This window comes from Phocoena sinus, chromosome 5, assembly GCF_008692025.1.
Source record: "Phocoena sinus isolate mPhoSin1 chromosome 5, mPhoSin1.pri, whole genome shotgun sequence".
Taxonomy (NCBI): domain Eukaryota; kingdom Metazoa; phylum Chordata; class Mammalia; order Artiodactyla; family Phocoenidae; genus Phocoena; species Phocoena sinus.
The window spans coordinates 95,469,905-95,490,163 of NC_045767.1; the positions used below are offsets into that span (position 1 = coordinate 95,469,905).

General features: G+C 35.7%; 1 protein-coding gene across 2 annotated transcripts in view; it reads left to right on the forward strand.

The window, feature by feature from the left end:
• BMP2K (BMP2 inducible kinase) overlaps positions 1-20,259 on the forward strand; it is a 129,045-nt gene that overhangs the window by 100,626 nt on the left and 8,160 nt on the right. The window contains exons 14-15 of one of the 2 annotated variants that reach the window (XM_032632270.1): positions 1,172-1,329; positions 8,137-8,247. In XM_032632270.1, the coding sequence (XP_032488161.1) occupies positions 1,172-1,329; positions 8,137-8,247 (269 nt within the window). The remainder of the gene's footprint in view (positions 1-1,171; positions 1,330-8,136; positions 8,248-20,259) is intronic. The other variant, XM_032632271.1, reaches the window with a different exon arrangement.

Here is a 20,259-nt window from a genome sequence, read left to right on the forward strand (position 1 = left end):
GGCAACGGAAATGAGCTCCCAAGGGGAAGGTGAATTTAAGGGGATGAGTCAAGGCTTGCAAAATTGAGATACTTCTTTAGAAGCACATAGAGATTCTCCCTCCATTACCAGTGTTAGAAGATCTGGATCTGAATTGTTAAATGAACTTGACAACTTCGTTATACTGCCTCGTGCCTATGCTGTATTTCCAGGCTGGGTTGAGGGAGAGGTACCCAGGTATTCTTAGGTTAAGAAGGCTTTAAACTCTCATCTTCTATTAAAAGCCAAGAGGCCTATTGGATAAATTTCATAGAACCAGTAGTCCTAGGCTCCAGACTATAGATTTTTGTCGTTGTTGTTTGTTTGTTTTTGCGGCATGCGGGCCTCTCACTGTTGTGGCCTCTCCCGTTGCGGAGCACAGGCCCCGGACGCGCAGGCTCAGCGGCCATGGCTTACGGGCCCAGCCATTTGGTGGCATGTGGGATCTTCCCAGACGGGGGCACAAACCTGTGTCCCATGCATCGGCAGGCGGACTCTCAACCACTGCGCCACCAGGGAAGCCCCAGACTATAGATATTTTAAACACCACGAATAATTTATTATATAGAAAATAACCCTCCTCTAGTTTTAGGCAATTCATAAAGCAATTCTAGCAGCTCACCTTTTGTTGGTAGCTATGTAGAGAATGTCTTTGTCAAAAGGAAAATTATTGTGATGTCTCTCAGCATAACCAGGACATAAAATCACCTTATTCAGTAGTGATTTTAGAGTGATACTGTTTGATATGGGAACTGATTCTCACTTTAAGGTTTATTCACTATGATAAATAATAGTTAATATTTAATGAGTGCTTATTTATTTATTTATGTTCTCTCTGCTTTACATGTATTAAATCATTTAATCTTCTCAGTAACCCTATGAGGTAGATACTGCTACTCTTGTTTCACAGATAAGGAAGTTGAGACCTAGAGAAGTTAAGGAACTTGCCCAAGGGTACACGGCTAGTGACCTTTATGGAGGTGATTCATATCCCATGTGGTCTCCTTTCCAATCCATGCCCTTACTGCCACCTCCATCATAATAAAATGATCTGCTTTTCCAACTATTTATAAAGTATGAACTAGGAAACTTTAAAATTTTCAATTATAATGTATTTTTTTCCTCCTTTTTCCTCTCTTAATTTTTACTCTAGGTCAGTTGCTGATAAAGAGGCAGTTGCAAATATTACAAATCAGAAGAACATCAGTAACCCACCTGATATGTCAGGGTGGAATCCTTTTGGAGAGGATAATTTCTCCAAGTTAACAGAAGAGGAACTGTTGGACAGAGAATTTGACCTTCTAAGATCAAGTAAGGGACACTTGAAGGCTTATTTTGCTTCACAGTAAAATAACAGCTCTATAATTATTCAGCAAGGCCAAAGACTGTTTTGGGATGGTAAAGAGAAATTTCTTTTTGTGCATTTGAGGGCAAAATTCAGGCCATCTTCTTTTACATATACTATCAAACTATATTGTGTGCTTTAGAAATCAATTGCTTGATAGTAGCTGTTAAACCCACGATTGCTGATAATATGCTGATTCCGAGCACTTAAATACTGCATATCTTTGAATGTTAATTCAGAAATCTCCAAAAAATGGAAAATTAATGCTCAAATAAAAAGGGAGAGATTAGTATCTTGCCTTACTAATCATTTTGCAGCTCTGTTTTCTTGCACACTCAGTAGAAGATATTGTGGGTCTGAGATGCCCTTTGAAAGTGCCTGAAAGAAAACATGGCTACTACATTATGTTAATGTTTTGTAATGTCCCTTTAATGAGTGGTGACATAAACGGGCTGCCTTGTTGTCCTGGTATGGCAAAAGTGAAATAAATTCTTTTCCATTTTAAATCAGATATCTCAATGTTTTTACTTACAGTCATTGCCTTATCTTAAACTACCTAATATATATGTCAAGTCTCGCTATACATATTTTAGAAGTTATTTTTTGGAAAAGGTATGTATGGAGTATTTTGGGGAGGTTGCAAAACAGTAGCAAAAAGCTCACTCCTGGAGTCTATAGATAATTGTCAGGTTTCTGAGTCTTGGGGGGGTGTGTGTGCACGTGTGTGCCCAGTGTGTTTCCCCATTTTGCATGTGAAAAGAGGGTCTTGATGGTCCCTAGGTATAGTTCCTACTTTCTATTTTATTTTAGGTAACTGGCCTTATGAGAACATTAATTAGATGAAGTACTTTGTTCCAAATTGGTATATATTTTATATAAAGTTTGTAAATGCCCTGAATTCATGTAAGAATAGTTGTTTGGAATTTAAATTGGTATTTTACATATTGGTTATATGATTATGAAAAATTAAATTGATTAAATGCAGATATAAAATGAGTTCTGAGCCTTTAATAAAGGTTTGTTGACTTTGGTAAAACCAATCTCACATTTTTTTTTTAATTAAAAAAATTTGTTTTAAAGTACAACATTTTTGTTTGGCATTTTTCCTACAATTTATGATGAGTGGTCCCCAAAGCAAGATATTTAAAAAAGGAAGCAAAATATCTCTTTCCTTTAGGGAGATGATAGGGAGATACAGGGGGTAACCAATCTTTGTAATTTACAGAATTATTTTTAAAGCAAAAGGGAAAATTAAGATATTCATTTTAATGTATTCTGACCAGGATAGTAACTAAGGTTTGCTAAATCAGTGTTTTCTACTCTTTGGGTGAACATTCCCTTCCCCACTGTTTTTAAAAAATAAATCAATTTATGGAATGGGTAAAGTATTCACATTTTTTTTTTGTGCCTTATAAAAATGTTATTCTAAGCTCCCTAGAATTTGTAGTGACACCCAAGTGTTAGTTACTTTGCATAGGCAAGAATGGCATACCAATATTCATGTATACCTAACTTCATAAAAATTGGATTTAGCATGTAAAACTCTTAACCAGCTATTTGCTTTCAAACGTTAAGGTCTGATTACATGTGTAATTTGTGTATGTGTTTGTAGACACATGTGTATGCCAAGAGAGTTCAGACTTCATTGCAGCATTAGATATGGAAAGATACTAAGTTCCAAATGATGCAGGAGGGTTTTTATCTGCATTTTATCCAAATGCAGGAGGGATTTTATCTGAAGGTCAGACATGGAGCAACTCAGCCACTTGGGAAACTGCCTAGATGGTCCCCGAGCTATTGAAATCACTGTCACAAGGACAGTGTACTGAAATTGGCACATAGCACCAGAAAACGTGAATTCTGATACCTGGCCAAGTCATTTAACTAGGTTTACCTCTGTAAAGTCACTTAACTGCTGTTTCACTTACTCATTTATAAACTGGGTATAATGATGCTTACTTCATAGGGTTGTCAAGAAGATTAAATAATGTCTTTAAAGAGTCTGGGCACTCCATAAATGTCACCTCTGCTTTTCTCACCTTCTGTATAAGTCTTTGGGCTCTGACTCCTGAGGTTATTGCTCTATAACCAGCACTTAAAAATTATATCTAAACTGTCAGGTTTCTCAGCTGGCAATGAAAAAAACCAAATAGAAGGGGCTTTGTGGGCAAACACATCAACAGCAGAAGTGATGTATGACAGCATGGAAAGAGATGGGAAAATGTCTGGTTTTCCCTTAATAATTGATAGTTATAGTGATGGGGTTCAAAAAAGCTGAAATGTCTTTAATAAAGTTTATAAAGAACTCAATAAAGTATAGAATATAGTTTAGAAAGATTTCCTCCCAGATTTGACTTTATTGTAATATTGAGTCATCTTAGCACCCGTTTCACTCACAACCAATAAGGTATCTAATATTTGATCTACTTGATAAGGGTTTAAATTACACCGATGGGCAAAAGACCTCTTCTAGAACCTTAAGAGTTTCAGTAGACTAGCGGTGTAATGAAAATTGATTGTTGGTCATTACTGGTTGGTTCCTCTGTCCCTATCAACTTTTTCCAAAATGAATAAATTATCAATGTGTTTGGAATATCAAATTTATCTTTTTTCTCAGCACAGATATTTATCAACAATTTTTCAAAGTCCTTTCTGAGATTTTTTTTATATTTGGCTTATGAAAGCTTTCCAGTGAGAAACTGAATACTTTTATGTATGGTCCTTAAAAATATAGGCATTGCCCATGTAATGATTGTTCAGAATAAAACATTGCCATTTGAGGTTTTAGTTTTTAAATGGTATGTGGTTATTTATTTTTAAAAAAAAAAGCAAAAAGATGTGCTGTCTAGGAAATATTTTACTTGTGTGTATTTTCCAGAAGGTAATTTAAAAATTATATTTTGAAATACTAAAATTCCAAGATACCAGTGACTGGTGATAAAAAAACCGGTTTTTTAGTGATCTTTAAGAGAACAGTTGAATCCAGCTGGCAGAGGGATTTAACATGTAAAATATAAATCAAATTCTTCTTGCTTTTGCTTTCAGTGTAACAATATTTATGGTTTGGAATTTTTTACCTGTTCCTATTTAAGACTAAAACATTAAATCGAAATTAAGCGTTATTAATAAAGCCAGTCTCAGTATTTTTTACAGTTTTAAGCTTGTATTTTTCATGGTCTTTTGTATCAAAGCATCCAGATTAGTATGTAAACTTCAGAAGTCTAATTGTCATAATATTTAATACATTAAACACGAATTAGAATACAGGTGTTTGCATTGGGAAAATTTTTAAGTTGCATTTGTTTGAATAGTTGTGTAGCTCTACATGTTAACTAAAAGTAATACTTGATGGAATATTGTTTTCTTGTTGATAGTGGATTTATTGTTTATTTCTGTTTAAAATTGCATCAAAATAACTAAAAGGAAGAGTAGAAGAAACTAAAGACTGTGGCTGCTTTGCATATCTACTGAATGTGTTGGGTGTTTTTTTCTGAAGCCACAGTATGAAATAGATATAAACATCTGTATATATAGTTAGTTTGTTGTAAAACATTAACTCTCACCATTTTAAGCTGATTCAGACCTATCACTGTTCCTTTAGGGCAGAATAACAGAACTTTTCGGGTATATTAGAACAGTGTCAAAAGTATCAGATGAAGACTGTACTTTTAAACCTTATTCTTTAACCTTTTGGCTATTCAAGCCATTATCCATATAAGCTGCTGAATTAACTTTTTAGAGTATATTAATTTTCTGATGATAGTATGAAATACAGTTTGATTTTAGGATTTTAAAATCCTGTATTTTTGCCATCTGTATCCATTCTAATTCTTGAAAAGATACTGTCTTTATTCAGCACACAATTCTTTTGGGAAGGCAGGAAGAGGTAAGTTTCTTATATTGGACAAATCAAGCTCAAGTTTTGCTCTAATGAAAAGAAAACCAGTTCTTTGAAAATGGAGCTTAAATACATTTTAGGGGTGACTATGTATTTGAAACTCTACATACCATTTTGTTAGTTTTTATTTATAGGTAATTGATAATTAAAAAATTAATATGTATGTTTATCTTTTATTTTGTGCCCTGGGACCCAGATTATCATGTAAACTTTAGAAATCTAAATGTTTTTTTAAAAAATCTTCCATGGAAAAATTGATCCTGTGTTTTTTGGAACAATGAGAGCATGATTCATTTTACAGTGAGTTTATTCTGTTTCCTGTTGTGAAATAATTGGATAAATGAACTTTGTATGGAACAGTATCTTCATATTTTAACTTATGGGGACCCCATATATAAAAAATATTTGTTTACCCCTACATGATAGTATTTGTACTCTTGTCATAACTACATGGTGCTGTTTATACATTTACCATGAATTTACCATAGATAGATGGAGATAATACATCACTGCATGAGGATTCTAAGAACTTTAGTGGTAACTTTGCATTTTTATGTGCTGGGAACCATTGGAACAGTAGTGGTTTATAAACCTGGAGAATATGTTAATACGTAGATTCCCAAGCTTCTACTCAGATAATCTGATTCATTAGGTCTGTGATAGGACCCAGGTTTTATACAGGAGTATAAATACATTTTATACGGGAGTCCTGGCAATTATGATGCAGATGGTTTAGGAAGGAAATCTGGTCCTGATTTTGACCTAAGTACCTATAAACTATATACTTACGTGCAAATATATATATATATATAAGTATAATTTTATCAGGGCCTGATAAAATTGGTAACCCACAGGTATCCTCTGTGATTCAGTGAATCTTAGGCCTCTCCTTAAAGTTTGATTGTGGCTTCCCACCACAATAAATTAAAGACACCCTTGGTTATATAAGGTGTTCTCCAGCCTTATTTTTTCAGAAAGTTGCTATGAAAGTAACTTCTTTACAAGTGTTGGACAAGAAAATATGAAGAAGCTTTTTTTCATAGTACAATCAGCATTTGTTACTGATTTCCTGAATTAAGTATGCAGTGAACACCTTGAAAAAGAACATCTAAAATAAATTTTCATTGTTATCCATTTCTGTATTGGATTTGAAAATAACCTCTTAAGTTTTGGAAATTCTATTTGTGCATAAATCAGTTGTCAGATGTGTTGCCTTAAAATATTAACTAGTGCTTCAAACAAAATCTTAAGTAAAAATTTAAACAACCTAAAATTTCGTGTGGATATTGCAGAATTAGTTTTAGCCATAAAAGCTCATAATTATATCATAAAGGTGTTTAAAGAATCAGTTGTCCATAGCAATAATTGAGTATTTTCAGGATATTGTAGACTCTAGGGCCTTGCCTTCTCAAGCTTGTGCTCCCTGGACCAGCAGTATCATGTCATCTGGAAGCCTCTTGAACTGCAGAATTTCAGGATCCATTGCAGAACCATCCAGTCAGAATCTGCATTTTAACAACTCCCAGGTGATTAGAATGCACATTAAATTTGAGAAGCACTGTCCTAGGAGATTGCTGCTTTAACTTGGGGCTTTTTGTTTCACTCTACAGTCACGAGTCATTTTTAAAGAATTCTAATTCTATTTGGATTCTCCCTCCCCATCCTGCCATCCCTTAGGACTCAAATGAAACTAGCATAGTTTACCCATAGAATTCCTTAAACATGAAAAGTATAGTCCTGGGAATGTTTAAAATATCTGTAAGGGCAAAATGGGTCCCTAATAGCATATGTTTGATTACCAAGAATCAGAGGATAGGCATTTTATAAAAATCCAGAAGTTCTCAACTGATAAAGTGCCTGCGATGTGCAGAGTTTAAGAGCAGGGAAAAATAATCACTACTAGGGAATTAGGATACATTAAATCTTCTTCAGACATACCAGACCTGCTCCCACCCTCGAGCCTTTGCTCTAGCGCTTCCTCTGCCTGGTGTGTTCTTCCCCAGGTATCTACTCCTGCCTCCTTGGAGTCTTTTCTCACCTGGTACCTGTTAGAATCACTCTATTTCACTCTGTTTATTACTGCAACCTGTGTCTGCACCCTTAATTCCTTTTACCCTGCTCTACATTTTTCTCTCTAGCTTTAACAGTCTCTATTTCTCATGCTTGTTGCTTATCAGTCATTTTTCCATGCCAGCATATAAACTCCATGAGGGCAGGAGTCCTCTTTTTGTTTGCTATTGCATGCCCATTGTCTAGAACAGTGCCTGGCACATACTAGATGCTCAACTATTTGTTGAATGAAAAAATGAATTCTGTTGTTAAGACTTTTAATTTAGTAGAGAAATATCTATATCTTTGCATTTGTATGTATGAGAATGGTTTAACCAAGTAATATGAGAAATGAACAATAACATAAAATGAAGTAACATATAGTGAATTACTTTTTATTGCTATTGAGAAATCGGATTTACCTATTTATGAATGAATGACCATTTGCAATATTTTTTCCATATGTGCTTTCAGAGAAAGTTTGCCAAATATGTCTCTGTTTAATAATCTGGGTTTAACTTCAGATCCAATATGTCACAAGTTAAAGACAACTGGTATTTAAACAAACCAAATTAAGTTATTAGGTTAATTGTATTTAGTGAAATCTAGCACTGTGATTACATTGTTAAACTTGCCTTTGTAGCAACAAATATGTATTAAACTCAGGACTACCCACTAATACTTAAACAGATGAACTTTGAATCTCATATTTTTCAGGAAGGCTTTGTTTAATTTTCACTTTTATTTATACTGTATGCCACTTTTAAATTTAAAGATCGTTTTGTTTTTATTTTATTTTTTGTTTTGTTTCATCTTATTTTTGCAGACAGGCTCGAGGAGAGAGCATCCTCAGATAAGAATGTAGAGCCACTTTCTGCTCCACATAACCATCCTCCAGAAGATCCTTTTGGTTCTGTTCCTTTCATTTCTCACTCAGGCAAGTTACATATGTAACATCATGACTATCAATAAAAAATACACACAAGAACAATAAGAGTAACAAGGGCAAAAACCCTTATTATAAAGCCAAAGTAGGAATCAGGTTTTAGTTACAGCAAATAGAACAGAAAATTATTTTAACCTCTAGCCATCCTAGTTTTCCTAATGTTCTTTCCATTGGGTCACTCAATTTGTGCCTTTTGCAAACACAGAAAAATGCTGATTTGCGTAGTAGAACCATAACTGGTTCTTTCTACCTCGACTATTGGATAGTATTGAAAAATTTCATGCATGAAAATATCTCTCACTTTTGTATACTTAAAATACATTTATAGACATTTTTATTCTTAGCTTTTGCTTAAAAATCCTGTTTTCCTAGTTTATACATGCTCTCTTGTAGCTGTGTTTAAAAAGTATTAGTGACTTTGTTACAACTTGTGACAAAGTACCTATTTTCTTCTTACTCCTTGCTTTGATTTCAATCCAGAATTTAATTATTCACCATTTAAGAATATTTGTGATAATATTTTCAAAGTAATTACCTAGTTAATGCTGTCGAAGATACTAGGATGGCATAGGATCCCACTTTGGCATAAATGGATTTTTGTGTTTGTATAGTTAGAGTGGAAAAACTGAGTTTAATCTTAGAAAAGGGAAATGCATTGGAAGAAATTGTGCTTTACTAGAAGGTAAAGGTTTTGTTTAATATATTCAAGGTAATTGTCAGCTATGTTCTTTGGTTCTGTTTCGTTTATTTCTCACTCAGGCAAGTAAAATATGTGACATCATCACTACCATTTAAAAGAACTTCATACAAGGGAGAACAATAACAAAAGAAAAGCATTGTGAATGTAAAGCCAAAATAAGAAATAGGTGTTCAGGATTTCTGATAATACACTGAAGCAATGTTATAGCCTTTCAACATTCAGATTTGGTTATCCAGAACAGTACAGTAACTAAGAGTGTTCCTATATACTTTGATGTTCCATATTTTTACTCTTTGCCGTTTATTGAATAAGCAATCCATATTTTTGTCATTTTCTGTTAGCTTCCTTCAGATTATCTTTTTCATGAATGATATGAAATCATTAACTGGGGAAGACAATTTACTGTGTCAGTTTACTTAATATGTATAGATGCACTCCCTCACACCCCCAGTACCCTAGGTCAAAAACTGTTACTGTTTTTTTGTTCTTTTGTTTTAAATAATAGCTCAAATGGTCTTTATAAATTCTCAAGGACATGGTACTCACTGACTTCAGATAGTGATCTATTTGTGGCAGAAAGCAGTTTCAGTACTAGCTCTTTTTCATACTCTGGAAGGAATTACATAGTCCCCTTCAGGTTTGTACATATCTATGCAACTTCTTGTCTGTTCTTTAATAGCTTCTGAAAGAACCCTGGGGAAATGAATAGGAGAATCAGGAACTAGAGTAAGCCTCAGTGATTTGCCCTTTCCTTGGGCACCCTTATTTTGGGGTTGGCCTAGGATTTCTGTAGTTAGAAATAATGCTCACAGATTTGAGCTTGATTGCTGCTGTTGCTATTTTGTTTTTCTTTTTCCTTTGGGTATTTAACTTCTCTATTAGATTTTAAGCTTGCTGAGGGTTGAAAACATGAATTTTCTGTCTTTGAATCCTTCCCGGTAGCCAACCCAGTAAGTACCTATTAATATTCATTGGCTGTATGAAAAAATTATGACTATTCCTAAAAATTCATACCCCTTGGTGTTAGGACAATGACCATAAAAAATGCCCTTTGATATAAATGCTACTGCTCCAAAAAATACTTTTAGATTTAGTGTTAATAAGAACATTGGAATGGTTTGGTTATGAAAAATTGAGTACATAGACTAGAATAAAGGAGGGAATGGTCATAAGAGAAATGTGCCTCCAGAGAGAAGGCAATCACGTTGCTATATTAGCTTTGTTAATTTATTTTTATCAGATTCAAAATACATAATCAAAATTAAAAAATCTGAAAATAACTTACTGCCACTGACCTATTCATTATCAAGATTAGAAATACTTTGTTATAAATAATTTTTAGGTAACAATAAAGTATTTGAAGGCATTCATTTTCCTCTAAGAGTAAAATAACTGAATCTCTGAAGCAAAAAACTTCCTCATAAGCTTTATGAAGAAATTGGAAAAAGAAAAAGGAATTCTACCCATTGAAAATATATTCCACGTGGCATTGTGAGCATCTGGAGATTTATAGGACTAGGACAGAAGAAAGGCAAGAAACTACTTCTAAGTATGTGTGTGTATGCAATACAGGGTGGTATGTATATGTGATAAGCCATCTGACTTGAATCTGAGAGTTGACAATTCTGAACATAATTTAATTTTAGGTAAACCATATAGAGAATGCTAGTTGAGAATAAAATGAATTCAGTCATGAGGCAGAATGCTATAAGAATTGTAGTGGCAAAGTGCATTTAAGGAGACGCACTGTCTTAAATCTAGTGTTCCTTGCACTGGTTTTATTAGGAATTGTGTTCTTTTTATTTTGAAAGAAAAATTTCTGTTACAGCTTTTAATCTTAACTTTGAAATTATAATGAATTAGTTTTTACTTTGCTTTTCTTCAGTTTATCATAATTTTATAAAATTATTTTTAAGCTACATTTTAAAGTTAAAATAACATGTGTATCTACTTTAAAAAGTTGGATTTAACAAGGTTTATAACGAAAAGAAGTCACTTCTCTGCTTGCTCCCTCCCTATACCCTTTCCCTGTTCAGACTCCCTGGAGATAATTTTTCACTTCTGGCATTGTAATATGTCATGCATATTCTTCTATTCTTCTTACTATTAAGAAATAAGAAATTCTTACTTCTTACTTGTTTTTTCAATTTTAGATGATGTGTACAGACTTCGTATTTTGGAAAATGATGATTTAGATTAATTACACTGTTAGCTCCCAGCCGCAGTCACGTGCACCTGTCCTTTCGCTAATTTCCAGTACAGTTTTGACACAGCTGTTGGTTGTCCATGTTGTTCAATGTGTACATTTTATGCATATGTAAGTATTTGTCACTGAGGTCCAGTATACCATTTTTACATTTCCTTCTATAAGGTTTTATTTTTCCTGCAGTTAATTATAATGATGTGTATAAAAATGACTGTGGTTTGTTCCCTGTTTTTTTCTGTACCCTGTCATTGATTCATCTCCATTTGGAAATGTAAATTTCCTCCCAATTTAAGGTGGCTGTCATTTTCATTTTTACTTGATAATGTCTCTGGCGGAGCTCCGCAGCCTGAGTTGGTTGCTTCCTGTGCCTGCCACGCACTTATCATCCTAGTATTTTCCTTTGCCCGTCGATCCTCCTGGGAATTCTTGGATCTCCTCTCTTCCTCTTTCTTGGTTAGTAGAGCAACTCCTCTAGAAATTTCTTGAGAAAATATACATGCACGGGAGGAAAACTTTTAAACTTTGCTGCCTTTTTTGCCTAACCTGACACTTGACTGATAATTTGGCTGGGTAAATAATTCTTTGTTGGACATAATTTTTCCTTGTGAATCTTCAAGGTCCTGCCTCATTGTATTCTAGCTTCAAAAAAAGGGATAGGGGGCTTTTACTAGAGGAATGGCTACACTCTATGCCCCTAACCCTAGGTCCCATAGCCTCTACTATTTAGAGGCGAAAATACCTGTTTCTTCTCCTTGTTAGCTGCGTGTACGGCAGATCTGGTACAGTCAGCAGCCTTAGTTTGTCTATATGGATGCCTGTTTGTTGCCTTGGCTTATGAAAGGGCAAATCACTTTTGGACTTCTTAAGAAGCTTAGCTGAAGGTAACATTTTGGTAGACCATGTCTTCAAATGAATCAAATCTAGCTTCCCTTCTTCTTAGCTTTAAACATTTCTTTATGGGAAAGATTAAATTTTGTAATTATTCTTTTACCCAGAAATCAAATAATTATATCAAGAATCTGTTTGGTGCTGTATAGAAAGGGAATATCTTATTCCATAAGCTGATATCTTAATTATAATGGAATTATATACCTTTTATGTCAGGTCACTAAGCTGATATTAGTAGTGTGGTGTGTCAGTAAAGAACATTGACTTTAGAATGATAAAGCCCTGGGTATGAATCTTCGTTCTGTCCCAGATTAACCATGTGATCCCGGGTGTTGCCTGATTTCTTAGAGGGTTTCTGTATCTTAAATTGGGGATAATATTAGCTAGTTGATGAGATTGTTGAAAGGATTAAATGAGAGCATGTTATACAACACACGGACATCCTCTGTGTTGGTCGCTATTGTGGCTTTTGTAGGTAGTGTTATTAAATAGTAGTTTTACTACTTACCACTAAATTCCAAAATCTTAGTGTTAAATAAGTTTTGAAGCTGCCGTCTAGCTTGTAGTAGTAGTACAGAGTTCCAGTAATAATAAGCTAACTACCGAATTACATCTTTTAATGAAGTGTAGAACCTGTCTATGAAGCTGTTCCCCACCAAGAACTGTTTTAACAGTGCCGTTTCTATTTTTATTAAAGCATTAACTCCCACTGTTCAGTACAGTGTACACACAAACGTCCTGTTAAACGTACGGTGCTCGTTCCCAGTCCTGAAACGCACCCAGCCTTCCTTCTCCCCGAGGCATCGTGTTACGTTAGTTGAATTACAGCGTGGACAACCTAATTTTAATAAACACTCTCAAATTCTGAAACATATAGTATTTGAAGAATTTCGTCACTGAAGTTTTAGATTTCTTGTATTGCATTTCATTTTTAATTAGGTTTGGTGAACTTCCCTTGCTCTCCCCAACCCCAGACCTACCTCATGGGTCTCATTATCTCACAGGGAGTTAAATTGAATTTAGGGCTGGGAAGGTCACATCATATATAACGAATACTTGTTGGAACATAAATTATTACAGATTGTCAGTCCAATTGCTGGGTCATTTTATAAGCCATGATGAGTGTACTGTTTATAACTTCCTAGATTCTAGTAATTCTTGAAGATCAAGAATTTTCCTCTTCCAGAATGTCAGTAATAATGGTTACCTTACTGAATTGAATAGTTACCTTATTGAATTGAGTGGTTACCTTATTGAATCCTACTGTACACGTACAGTGGAAACAGTCTCAGAGCAGGATCAGTGACTGGCTTAAGGTAAGATAGTTTATAAGCAGGAATCCAGCTCTGTCTGATGCTAAACTCTGTTCTATAAACAGTCGCACAAAAGTGTTAAATGACTTGTTTTACCAGTGTTCAGTGGATGTTCTGTGTGAATTGTTCCACTTGTACATGTGTTTTTGATGTATTTGTGGGACGACGTGAGCTCCACGTCCAACTCCTCCGTCACCTTGATTCCTCAAGTATCAAGGGACTTGTTTTGAATGAAAACCTACAATAATATGAGTGACGTGATAGAAATGTCAGTTTTATGACATTTTTAATCAGAGTGGCAAATACTGCCTTGTCGCTTGGCCTGTCCTGAGAGAAATCGTACAGATTTTGATAAAACCTTCTAATCCAGTAATCCTTGGGTCTGGCATGGTAAATTGCTGAGAAATGATGGCAGGCAGTATGCTTCCAATTCAAAGTGAGCTTGAAAGTCTTACATCCCCTCCCTTATACCCCGAACGGTGAGACAACAGAAGGCATGTAATTACAATAGCAGTTTCAAGCCATTCATCCTCTATAATCCGATAGCAAGGAAAAGAACATCAAAACAAAATTTTCTTGAAACTGGAAGCTTCTTATGTGATTAAAAATGTACCACCTGTTTTATAACTAAAAGAACTGTCCTTTAAAAGATGGAAACCTGATTAGAAGAATGGTAATATGCAGAGTATGATGCAAATATGCCCCTCCCCCCACATTGTTTTGGATGTATTCTAAATATTTTGTATTTTTCGGTATAGTTTATAAAGGTTCATTTATGTGGTTTAAGAACACATTTGCAGTATTTATTTCAAATAGTGTGGCATTACCCAGGATCTCATTCTTTTCACAAAGTATTTGTTTAAAAGAATACTAAGTATATGAAAGTCTCTGAAAATTGATGACAAATTTTAGCTTTTGAGTTTGGAGTCATCTTTTGGACTGTGTAAGACTATGATGTCTTTGAACTTTTAACATCTAGAAATAGCTTTTTATGAAAACTCGAGCTTGGAATAGATGAATTCATGTTCTTAGGTTCTTCATTTGGTGGATTCATGTTCTTAAATTCATTTGGTTGGATAAGCTTGTTCTTCAGAGCCTCCCAGTTGTTCATACCTCTGTCAGTCATTTTCCAGATCACTAGAATCAGGATTAGTACATGGTTTTCACAACTGTTAAAGCGAATGATAAGTTTCTCGAAGTCAGGAATTGTCGTATCTTTGTATGCCCCGTACAATACTTTGATGAATGACTTCATTATCAAAGTATACTTCGGTAAAATCTCATATAAATTTTCTCTCTCTCACACACCCTAATAGTTAATGAGCTTTCACTAGATAAGATGAATTTTATTAATGTTCAGCTCTATCAGGTAAGTTCCATTATTGTCCTTGTTTTACAGATGAGGAAACTGAGGCTTTTTTGGATGTTTATCTTCTGTGGATTTTGTAAAGTTGTATATGCTTTCATTTGTTGATAAAGCCTTATAGTATTTCCAGAACTTAACCCTACAGGGTTAAAGTATTTATCGTGCCGTTCAACAAAACACTGTTTACTGAAATAGAAACAATACTGTGCTCATTCTATTAGTTTTTTGTTTTAGTTTTTTAAAATTTTCAGGCAGGATACAAAAGGAACACACGACAAGTCTGTGGTATTTTGCAGAGGGTTGGTGCTGAGCTCTACTGAATGTTTGCTGGTGATGATATTCTACTGGTAGTTTAATTGTAGAATTTACAGATGAGAGTTTTAAAACTAGTGTCATCAGCAAAGAAGTCACTATGGCCTTAAACTTGGACAAGTCATTCAGCTTTTCCCTAGTTTCAAATTATTTATGTATATAAAGAGATTGGACTAGGTCTTTAAAAATCTCTTCTTGTTGTTTGCTTTCAAGATATAGTTGAAACTATGAAACAGGATTAAGGTCACTGAAAGAAAGAAATGAGAAGAGAAACCAGAAAGCCAGGGGATGAGCATTGGTTGGTAACACTGCGTTATTTTGAAGTGGTAGGAAGTCATCATGATAGTGCTCTGCCATGGAAAGCAAGGGGAACATTTTTGAAGATGTGGTTTAATAAGACTGAAGGGGAAAGATCGTAGCAAACCTTACAGGACGTTTTCACCCTAATGTTGTATGGGAGGCTAAATGGTGGGGAGTTAAGAGAGAATGTATGAAAACCCCTTGGCACTGCATTTCACTCAGGACAATATTAGTTACTATCTTCTCTGATTCATTTCTCAGTACCATTAGGAATGTATAGTAGGTACTCCACAAATAATCATGAAATGATGGTATAATACATTGGCAATAGCAATAATATAGCCCTTGACTGAGTACCTACAATGTGCCAGCACTGTTACAAGCACTTTACCTGAATTCTCACTTTAATCCCCGCTGCATTTCTCTGAGGCAGATATAATTGCCGTGTCCCTACTTTACAGCCGAGGAAACCGAGACACTGAGTAATACCTGACTCCAAATGAGAACACAGGTCATCAAAGGACACTTTGATGAAGCAAGGGAAGTATACTATATATTTTGATATAGACAGTTACCAAGTGGTTAATTTGGTATTTCACTTATTTAGGAAATGCTTGTTATTTTATGGATGGTACTGAATAATTGAAGCACTACTTTGTTAGCTTTGAACTGCTATCTTGAAATTCTATATCTGAGGTATATTAAGCCATAAAGCAGTGAGAATACGCAGAATCTATGTGTGTAAATAAGTACTCGTTCTCGAGAGAGGAATTTATATGCCACACGAGAATTTAAGACTTCATAACATCATCGCTGTTCTTAATAGTTTACCCGAATCTGCATTGTCTTAGTCACTCACCTTATTCTCAGGGTTTGGCTCTGATTCGATTTTGGCTATTTCCTGCAATCAAACCCAACCTCAAAAGATGAGGATTACTCAAAAAGCTGAAATTTTTACAGTTTGTAGTTCCAAGGCACAAAACAGAAATAAAACTATCCTGACTAGAAGCCATCAAAATATCATTCTACTGTATTTAGTTTAAGGAAAGAAGAATGCCCTACTTAGAGCCAAAAATAAAGATTGGTCAATATATGAAATTTTACAGGGTTTTACCAATATCATTTAATGGAGAACAATGCAACTGAGGTATGATCCTGGGCACATTCTAGACATTTGTTTATGCTTTAAATACATGTTCCTGGTGCTTATTGTAAATATTACAGCTCCCCTTCTACCTACCTGAAAACCAGCCATTTTTATGTTAATAATACAAATCTCAGTAGATATAGGGATTATTAGGATTTGGGATATATTGAATTATAAGGCAACACATTTAGGCTATACTTTTGGGAAATTAACTTAAGCAGTGAAATAATCCTGATTTAAATTTCATGGTAAACCAAATGTGTAATATTTGCTCTAACGGCTTGGAAGAAGCAGTCTAGCACCAAGAGCAAACAGTAGGAATATCTGAATTCTTTTTAATGACAGAAATATGTTTAGCCAAAGAAATAGGTTTTAAAAGTTGATGGCACTCAGCTATGAAGTCCCATTTTAAAGCACTGTACATTGTACAGTTGGTAACCAACTTTCTAACTTGTAATGCTTATTTTGACAGTCTTGTGCCTTTGGAACAGGACTAAAAGTCTTAGAATATATTGAAATAATTAAAAAAAGTTTTTATTGGAGTAGAGTTGATTTACAATGTTGTGTTAGTTTCTGCTGTACAGCAAAGTGAATCAGCTGTACATATACATATATCCACTCTTTATTAGATTCTTTTCCCATATAGGTCATTATAGAGTATTGAGTAGGGTTCCTTGTGCTATACAGTAGGTCCTTATTAGTTATCTGTTTTATATATAGTAGTATATGTTGACCCCAATCTCTCATTTATCCCTCCCCCCCTTTAATTTCCATTTCTTTCTCAGTTTTTTATAGCTTCATAGTGAAGAGAGGAAAATTAAGTGGATGGCTGTTGTCACAGAAAGTGAGACTTTATCCAGGATGGTTGTAACTTGCAGCTTTGGAGCGTAACTTTTCCCCAGCAGGAGGTGCTACAGAGAGATAACCACTTGTACTTAAGACTGTGCTTCATGGTGCTTAATATTTGAGCTGCTCTTAGTATGCTGGCGGAGAGGCCCTTTGCTGCTCTTGATTCTATGTTAGGTTATGAAGGAGTGGAAGGATGGAGAAGTAGAGAAACATTTAAGCAGGGTCAGGGTGGGTAGGTTCTGAGAATATGGGAGAAAAAAGGAATTTGGATAAATATTTTTGATAGCTTGTTTTAGTTTTATGAAGGGGCGGCAATAAAAGAAATAAAACCAGTCTGTATACACCAACCAGCAATTTCCCCGGTTGCCCATACTTTTCAGGGATGTAATCTGAAACCATAAAGATGGCATAGATCATTGCGCGTGTCTTTTCATGTTCTTTTTGAAAGTGGTCCTTTCAGTTTCTAATTTTGTGCTCTCAACTATAGCTATTTAAAAATCAGAGATTTAGTTTCCAGGATCCACAATGCACCCTTGTGGTGTGTAAATATACATTTGTTTGCCTGCTTATTTTTGGCCAGTTGTAAAGTAGACCTGAGCCGCTCTCATGAATTAGCCATAGAATTGCACCCTCCTCTCTTCCCCCTCCCTATTCTTCTCTCTCATTTAGATCCATCTTCAACCATTGGGTCCAGAAAGCAGGTAGGAAGTTGGAGTATGATGTATGAGATAATTGAGTTTGGCCTTGCTCTGGAGATGATGACAGTTAACTTTACCAAGTGCTTTTGAGTCAGGCACTACTTTAAGTCCTTTCTTTACAACAGTCCTACAAAGTAGAACCTGTTGTTATCATATTATACTCTCATAACATAATACCATGTATTCCCTCACGTATGAGGGAGCAGAGTAGAGAGAGGATTTAGCTGTGGTCTTAGTAGAGATTGTTACTAGGTTAACTTGATTAGCTCTGTATTGATTTTGCATAAGGAAGGAATAACAGTAAATCAATAAATTATGATTAAAAAAGGGGTTTTCTTTCCCCTCTCAAAGAAAAAGTGCATGATCATGGTTCTGTTTAAAATGCTGAAAAACTAGAAACAACCTAGATGTAAAACAACCTAGAGGTAAATACTTAAATGCTATACATACAATGTTTTATTATGTTTCTATCAGAATTACTAAATGGACTATGTTGATACCTGTAAAAGATGCGTTAAAAATGGTAAGTGAAACCCTACAAATTTATATCCACGCTGACAGTTTAAAAAGCAGATCTGTGTAGCACTTTACAACAAAGAAATACATATCTGTATTAATACAACTTTGAGAAGCTGACAAAAGGCAGACAGAGTAGGGAGTAGAAAGTGACAAATGTGTTCTGGAAAGCATTGTTGACCATTTGGGTAAAGGAGACAGTTAACTTAGAAGACGAGGATTAATATAAGAATACCAAGAGGGCTTCCCTGGTGGCGCAGTGGTTGAGAGTCCGCCTGCCGATGCAGGGGACGTGGGTTCGTGCCACGGTCCGGGAAGATCCCACATGCCGCGGAGCGGCTGGGCCCGTGAGCCATGGCCGCTGAGCCTGCGCGTCCGGAGCCTGTGCTCCGCAACGGGAGAGGCCACAGCAGTGCGAGGCCCGCGTACCGCAAAAACAAAAAAAAAGAATACCAAGAGAAGGTCAAGTGAAGGACTCTTGTCCTATGTTAAATGTTCCAGAAGATTTCTAGGAACAGAACTCTGTGCCCTAGAAATGGAACATTTTCCAGGGAAATTGGAGAGGGGCATTCTCCCTAAGTACTTTTTGCAAAATTGTTTATAAAGGTTAATAGGTGTTACATGTAACAAATAAAAGTGTTTGTAGTGAAGCAAATTTGGGGAACCCTAGGCTTCATTCAGTCCGATTCTTCTGTGTACGATGTGTCAGCACCTTTAGTACGATGAGCATTTTCCAGGTGAGTGGTGGTGGTGAGGGGTACATTGTAAAGTGCAGCATTTCATAAACTCATGCGCCTGAGACCACAGAACTGTTTGGTTCTTGTTACGGGAATAGGCGTTATGCAGAAGACCCTTTAGGAAGCATACTGGAATGTTCCTGGAGGCGTCCATGAGCAGGCAGGAGGGGTGCCCATGTGGCTCTCTGTGGGTGGGTAAGTACCTGAGGAGGTACTAAGTTAACGTGTATCTTAGAGGGACTGTCCTAAAGTCAGGGGTGATTGCAAGTCTTTGCCATCGCATTTTTTGCTTTTGGATAAAAATTCATGAAAATAAATGCTCTGGCTAATCTAAAAGTAATCTTTGTTTTTAATATCAGAAGTATGCTGTATGGAGAAGTCAAATGAAAATCTGCATTTGATTTGATTTTAATCTGTTAGGATTTAAGATAAGCTTATTATGAATATGTAAAGATACAGCATATAACTCTTGGCTGGTTTCAGGGAACTGGCAGATGAATAATGGATGAAGATTATATTTGTAGTTAAGTATAACTGATAGAAATCTCCACATCTTCTCTCCCCCTCACTCCTCAGCCCCACTAGATTTCCTCCCCACTCCCCGCTTCACGGTTGTCAACAACCTGCATGAGCTGACCGGAGCCAGTGGCCATTTCCGTCATCAGTTCATTGGACTTCTTTGCATCACCCTGCGCAGTTGTCTACTCCCTCCCCCGGAAACTCTCCTCTCTTGGCTTCGGCAATATTGCACTCACCTGCATTTGGTCTTCCTCTCTGGCACTTCCCTGTTTGCTGTGCAGGTTCCTCTGTTGACTTCTAAATGGTTTACACCTGAGGGCTCAGTGGTGGATCCCCTTTTCCTCAGAGAGACGCTGAAGGGTTTTCAGCAGCAGCCACGTGATTAGTGTGTCAGAAGGGTTATTCTGGTGACAGTGTAAAGGAGCAGTTTGAGGGGTATGGGACTGGAGGCA